The sequence below is a fragment of the Lotus japonicus genome, chromosome 4, assembly GCF_012489685.1.
Source record: "Lotus japonicus ecotype B-129 chromosome 4, LjGifu_v1.2".
Classification (NCBI taxonomy): Eukaryota; Viridiplantae; Streptophyta; class Magnoliopsida; order Fabales; family Fabaceae; genus Lotus; species Lotus japonicus.
The window spans coordinates 25252194-25258193 of record NC_080044.1 but is presented as its reverse complement, the minus strand read 5'-3'; the positions used below and the strand labels follow the sequence as shown (position 1 = coordinate 25258193).

The 6000-nt window shown below is 34.3% G+C and overlaps 1 protein-coding gene across 1 annotated transcript; it reads right to left on the bottom strand.

Annotated features, from left to right (window-relative positions):
- Positions 1–565: 565 nt before the first annotated feature.
- On the bottom strand, positions 566–5540 carry LOC130710105 (uncharacterized). Its single transcript, XM_057559261.1, has 4 exons — positions 5384–5540; positions 5262–5306; positions 2475–2601; positions 566–2370 (listed from the first exon to the last, which is right to left on the bottom strand). Exons 3-4 carry the CDS (start codon positions 2586–2588, stop codon positions 1705–1707), a joined length of 780 nt encoding a protein of 259 aa, XP_057415244.1. The 5' UTR covers positions 2589–2601; positions 5262–5306; positions 5384–5540; the 3' UTR covers positions 566–1704.
- Between the last annotated feature and the right edge of the window lie 460 nt (positions 5541–6000).

The following is a 6000-nucleotide window of genomic DNA, read 5'->3' as shown; positions in this document are numbered from 1 at the left end:
ATAAAAGGGAGGTTCTTACCTTGTATCTGACAACTTTGATGACATTTAATGAGAATATTTCTTTTTATTATAACATATCTTAATTTGAGCTCTGCTAGGGTTTTCTGAGTGTACTTTTCTTACCTAAGATATTCCCTAGTACAGAACATGCTGGAAAAAGTAATTTACAATTTCAATTAAGATACTGATATTCAAATGTTTCCCGATATCTCAATTTAGGAAATATGACAAGTTTATCCGTGTTTCATCAAAGGGTTAGTTTGAAATGGAAAAGCATCGATATTTCCACGTAATGATAGATTTATACTAATAACACTTTTTGTTTTAAAAACATCTACAAAGAAAACTTTTATTGCAAGAAAATTTGTTAATGCTCATCCTCGCAAAAAGATGAAAAATAACTTTCCTATAATTTAATTGGTTGTATATATCGAAAGAAAAATTGCTGAAAAAGTTCAGTGTTGATATAGTAACAGGTAAATTTAGCATTGTATTTAAATAGTTTTTTCTTATTAAAAGTATAAAGAATAATATTCTTTGACTAAACTTTTTCCTTAATTTATATCGACCCCCATAAAAAAAATCAAGATACCTCCTTGAATAAATTGTAATTAAATTTAGCAACTTCTATCTACAAGTCACACCCCTCTCACCTTAGACTTTCTCCACTTTGATAATTTGATCAACTAAAACGATACATAAGGAATTTATAAAGCAACTCATACCGACAGAGTGAAAAACATCAAAGTATTGCCAGCATCTCATATAGTCAGGAACGCATACATTGTAATAGCAATCTACGTGCAGGACGTTCCATGATAAGCTTTGAGAATTTCTTTTGAAAGAAAAAATCTATTTACAAGAGATTCAAATTCCTTTTGTTCTTCCAATATGCATATTTCAGAAACATCTCTCAGGTCATTAATCTTCTCGTCAATGTCCAATTGCACAATGGTGTACCATTGTTCCAAAGACAAGGGAGAAAGATGTTAGCAACTATTGGACTTGCTATTACCATTTTGTTACCTGTTACTTGCAACAAAAAGTTGTTACAACTCGACTTCACAACACGATGAAAGGTAACATTCTTAGAATTTACCAAGTCGTATAGTGAGAGGGAAGTTGCTAAAAAGTTCAGTGTTGGTATAGTAATAAGTAAGTTTAGTGTTATATTTAAATATTTTTTCTTATTTAAAGTATGAGGAATATTACATAAATGAACATTTTTCTTATTTTATATCAACCCGACAAAAATATCCAACGACTTTCTCCATTTTGATAATTGGATCAAATACCGCAATAACTAAGTAATTTATAAAGCAACTCATACCAACAACGTAAAAAAATTAAAGTATTGCCAGCAACTCATACAGTCAGGAACACATATTGTAATAGTAATCTGCGTGCACGACGTTCCATGATGAGCTTTGAGAATTTCATTTGATAGAAAAATTCAATTTACAAGAGATTCAAATTTCTTTTGTTCTTCCAATTCCCTATTTTGGAAACATCTATCAAGTCATTAATCTTCTCGTCAACAAGTCATTAATCATCACGTCAACATCCAATTGCAATAATTTTCATGCTTCATTAACATGTTATTAAGCACAACAGTGAGACAGATTGCAATGTTCAACTCTTACTCATTCCGTCAAGAAGTACACTCGCCAGGGTCACTTTAGCCGGGAAAGTGAGGGTGTTAGTCTATTTTCCCCCCTTGAATTTCATCCTCCTTTTCCGAATAACTTTTGTATTCATTTCGGGAATTTGAGTGCCCAACCACTTCCGATCTTCATCACTATTTAGACTATTTCTTGTGACATCCCAATTAGGAACTTCTACTTGAAATCTAGGTCCAATTGGAATAATTGGCCTTAGTAGATGGTTACCTTTGAAAGCTAAGAAGTTCTTGGGCGGTGGATTGAGTTCCTTGTCTTCCCTTTTGGAGCTTAATGATTGCGAACTCTTAATTGAATCGACAAACTCTTTGTCAACCAATGACTTAATTGATGTCTTGAAACTATGAGTACAAGTACTACTAGACATTAAATCTTTATGTTCGCTTTTCAAATTCCTGTGCTTCTCTAAGTGTAAACCTTTCGAACAATCACCAGAGTCACTCAGATGGGAATAGTCTTCCTGAGACAGAATGCAATGTCCTATTCTGTCTTTAAGAGTGGAGCAATCAACATTTTCTTTTGTTTCTTTCAAAATAACGCTTTTTCCTTTGGAAACTAGCAAGGGTGTGGGGGACGATTTTTTACTTCCACTCTGATTTACGACATTGTGTTGGCCATACTTCTTTGTACAGAGTTCAAAAGTAGTAATGTACTTACCACTATTCATATATTGGTCTAATTTCCTCTTGCTCTGAAAAAAATATTTTTTTATCATTATAAATATAAATGAATATCTAAGCTTTCTAGAGATTTAGGAGCAGAGATTATTCAATGTTGCATATAAACTATATGTACCTGGGGACTTACGACACAAGAGTTCATAAGTGGTTGAACTTTGTGCATTTGATGCTGATGTCTGTGATGGGATATCTTCTTACTACAGGGTTCTAAAGCAGGATCTTTGTGCATTTGATGTTGATGTCTGTGATGGGATATGTTCTTATTACAGGGTTCCAAAGCAGGATCTTTTGACCATATCATATTTTCAAGACTAGTTATTTCTCTAGAGGAAAAATACTTAAAGCCAGTGTAACTAAAAAAAAGAAAATTCACATTATAGAGTGAAATCATGCTTTAAAAAAATTTAGAAACTAAATGGAATGGAAGATGAAAGAGAGGCCTCCTAACGTGATTATGGAGACATATGATAAATGTGTCTATTAAAAAGTAAACACGAGTAAGCTATTTACACTACTAATGTTGGTCAAGTACTCTATTATGAATAATAATTGTAGTCTTCTAAGACACCATTCATGTTAAAGCTTGGTAGTCTATATTTTGCATAGGTAAGTTATTTCTTAAGTGACAAGTCTAGTTACAATTAGTAAATAAGTATTTTTTTTATAATTAGTAATCTATATAAGTAGTGAAATGATTTTAATAGAACTTTAACAAGTAATAAAGGGATATTTTACGGGACTCTAGCGTAAAGGTTTCGTCTATGAAGATGGCTTGATTCTCCTAAGTCAAGGTTTGCTAAGTGATTCTTTCTCGCTAGTCGTTTAGATCGAAAATGATAAGGGAACCAGAGGTTCATTAGCTAACTCTGACCAGGGAGTCCTCACTGTTACTTCTTGAGTCCCAAGGATCCATTGGTACCTTGACTGAAGCCAGTACATCTTCTATCACAAGGGTAGGTAAAATCCCAAGGGTGGGGGCGATTTAAGATTAAAAGAAGGACAAAAAGAAGAAGGGGGTGGGGGCGATTTAAGATTAAAAGAAGAAGGGTCTAGGCTAGGAATTCAATGGTGATTTATTAGCACAAGTCACAACTGTTGATATGAGGCATGAAGGGAGTAAATTGATGACATTGTCGATAGAGTTTTTGGAGCCATGGGGTGTTACGACAATGGTGGAAAAATATATTAAGCATCAATGAGGAGAAAGAAATGACTTACAACGACAATTAGATGGGCTTATGATGGTAAAACAAGAGAGAGGGTAGTGGGGGAAATACAGAGAAATATGGAAGAATGAGCCTTCGCAATGTACATGCTTAACACATAAAATTGGTTAACTAACACCAACTCCACCAATCATTTCCACCTTATTAAAAACATGGAACAATTAATATTATCATTGGTCAGGACAAAGAGATACTCTCACTAAGCGTGTAGGTCAAATATTGTGAGGTTGTTTTGCCTTAAGAAGAGGTCTCATGTTCAAGACCCTATGAATGTGGTTGTGTTAATACTTGGTAGGGAGAGCTTTGTCTTTCATAGTGACTCTGCTACGTTCAAAAAAAGTCACTCATAAGTCATAACTCAATTTCTAAAAAGTGAATGATTTGAAGGGGAAATAAACCATAATACTATTTCTTGTGTTTTGAAATTCAAAAGTGTATTTTAAAAGTAAGAGTTATTAAAGTCAAATCATTTGAAAATATCTTCTACTTCAAATCCAAATAAGAAATTTCTTATTTCTCTCTTATCCCTTCCTCTAAGCCAAAGATGAAAAAAATTTAAAAACTCTTCCCTTCTTCCTCATCCTTTCCATTGGGTGAAACACACTTTTAACGAAAATAAAGTGCTAGCATCCATATCAAAGTGGAATTTCTAAACTATATAAATCATTTCTCATGTGAAAATTTTCTCAAGTTTTCTAACCTTGAACCCCTCTCATCCTCTCCATTGAACTAAACACACCCTTAACCAAAAGGTAGTTGTTATATCCACCTCCGACATCTAATTTCATCCCCCTCCCAAAATGGCGAAAAGTCTAAATACCCCTTTAAAATTAAAAATTTCTGTTTCCATCCCCTTCCTCCCACCACCCCTTCTTCCTCATCTCCTCTCATCTTACTTTCTATCACAAAACCCACTCTCCTCCTCATCCTCAATTTCCTCCACTCATTTGCACCGGTTATCACTGCCCTTATCTCCGTCACCAACGTCGCCGCTCCTATCTAGGCCGCCCTCGCGCCCCACATCGCCTTTGTCTAAGGTAAAGCTCTCGATTCAATTCATTTCTGTAATCATTTGCACTTTAAAGTGTGTGTTCTACGCACTTTAAAATTGCATTGTTTTATGAAAGTAGATTGTTGGGGCTTTTTAAAAAGTAATTATAAGCCAAAAACGGATAAAAGTTGAGAGTTATGTTCATTACAAGTTAAGTGGTTATAAACCTAAAACGAATAAAAGTTGAGAAAGTCATGCTCATAACTTGTAATGAGCATAACTCTCTCATCCATATAAAAGCTAAATTTCACAACTATATTGATTATTTCTCATGTGAAAAAAATGTCTCATATTTTGTGATGTTTGATGTTTATATGTTTATTTTTCTCCTCTCATATGATTCCTCTTATTTAACGCATTTAACATTTATAAACAGATAACACAAAAACTTAACATGAAAAATTTCTACATGAAATATCTAAATCTCTATATCCATTACTATGTCAATAGGTATTTAGTTGAAACCTGTTTTATATTATGCTGAAAGAAAAAGCATATGGATGGGATTACTGGATGAGAATAAGGGAATAATATGAAAAATAAGAAAAAAATTTCTGTCTAAATTCTACTCATACTTTGGATGGAAAATTCCAGAAATTAAACAAAAAAGTGATGTGAAACTTACTTGTTGGAAGATTCTCTGAAGTGAACGGCAAAATCAACATCAGATCTGAAATCAGAACTTCTAAATTAGAGATGGATGAATAATTCCAAAAGAGGCATAATGAAATTAGGGTTTAGTTTTACCCCAAATCTGATGCGGTAGAAAAAGACGATCTGTGACTGTCAAAATGATACCAGAGAAACGATGGCAGAAGGTTATGCTGACTGGATAAGGTTATGATCTGTGACAATCTGATGCGGCGGATAAGGTTATGATCTGTGTGTGAGCTACAAGAGAAAACGGGGAGTTGGGTTTGGGGCCCCCCCTATGGGGCTCCGCGCCCCACTTAAAGTGGGGAAATTACGGAAAAACCCCCTTTACAAGAATACGGAATATTAAATTTCGTATTCAATACGGAATATAAAGTTCCGTATTATATTACTATGTAATCGACAGGGGTTTTTTCAAAACCCATTTCAGCGCTCCAAACCATTCCCAACCCTTGCTCTGCAATCTTCGAGACCGACGCTCTCCTTGCTTCAATCATCATCTGGACAGGGTACCATCGTCTCCATCATCAACCCCATTCTCCCCATTCATTGCATTGAACCTAGAGGTAAGTAAGTTTGGATTTCAACTTGAAATCACCATTTAACTTGAAATTATGGAATCTTTCAACCCTAGGATAGTCGATTTATGCTTAAGTAGATGTTAGGTTGGCTGAAATTGTATAAATTGGTCTTTGGGGCGAGTTCCAATC

Coding starts and splice junctions, on each gene's coding strand:
- LOC130710105 (XM_057559261.1), bottom strand. CDS start 2,588: ATGCACAAAGATCCTGCTTTAGAACCCTGTAGTAAGAAGATATCCCAT. Junction 2,371..2,474: donor CTTGTGTCGTAAGTCCCCAG/GTACATATAGTT, acceptor TATTTTTTTCAG/AGCAAGAGGAAATTAGACCA.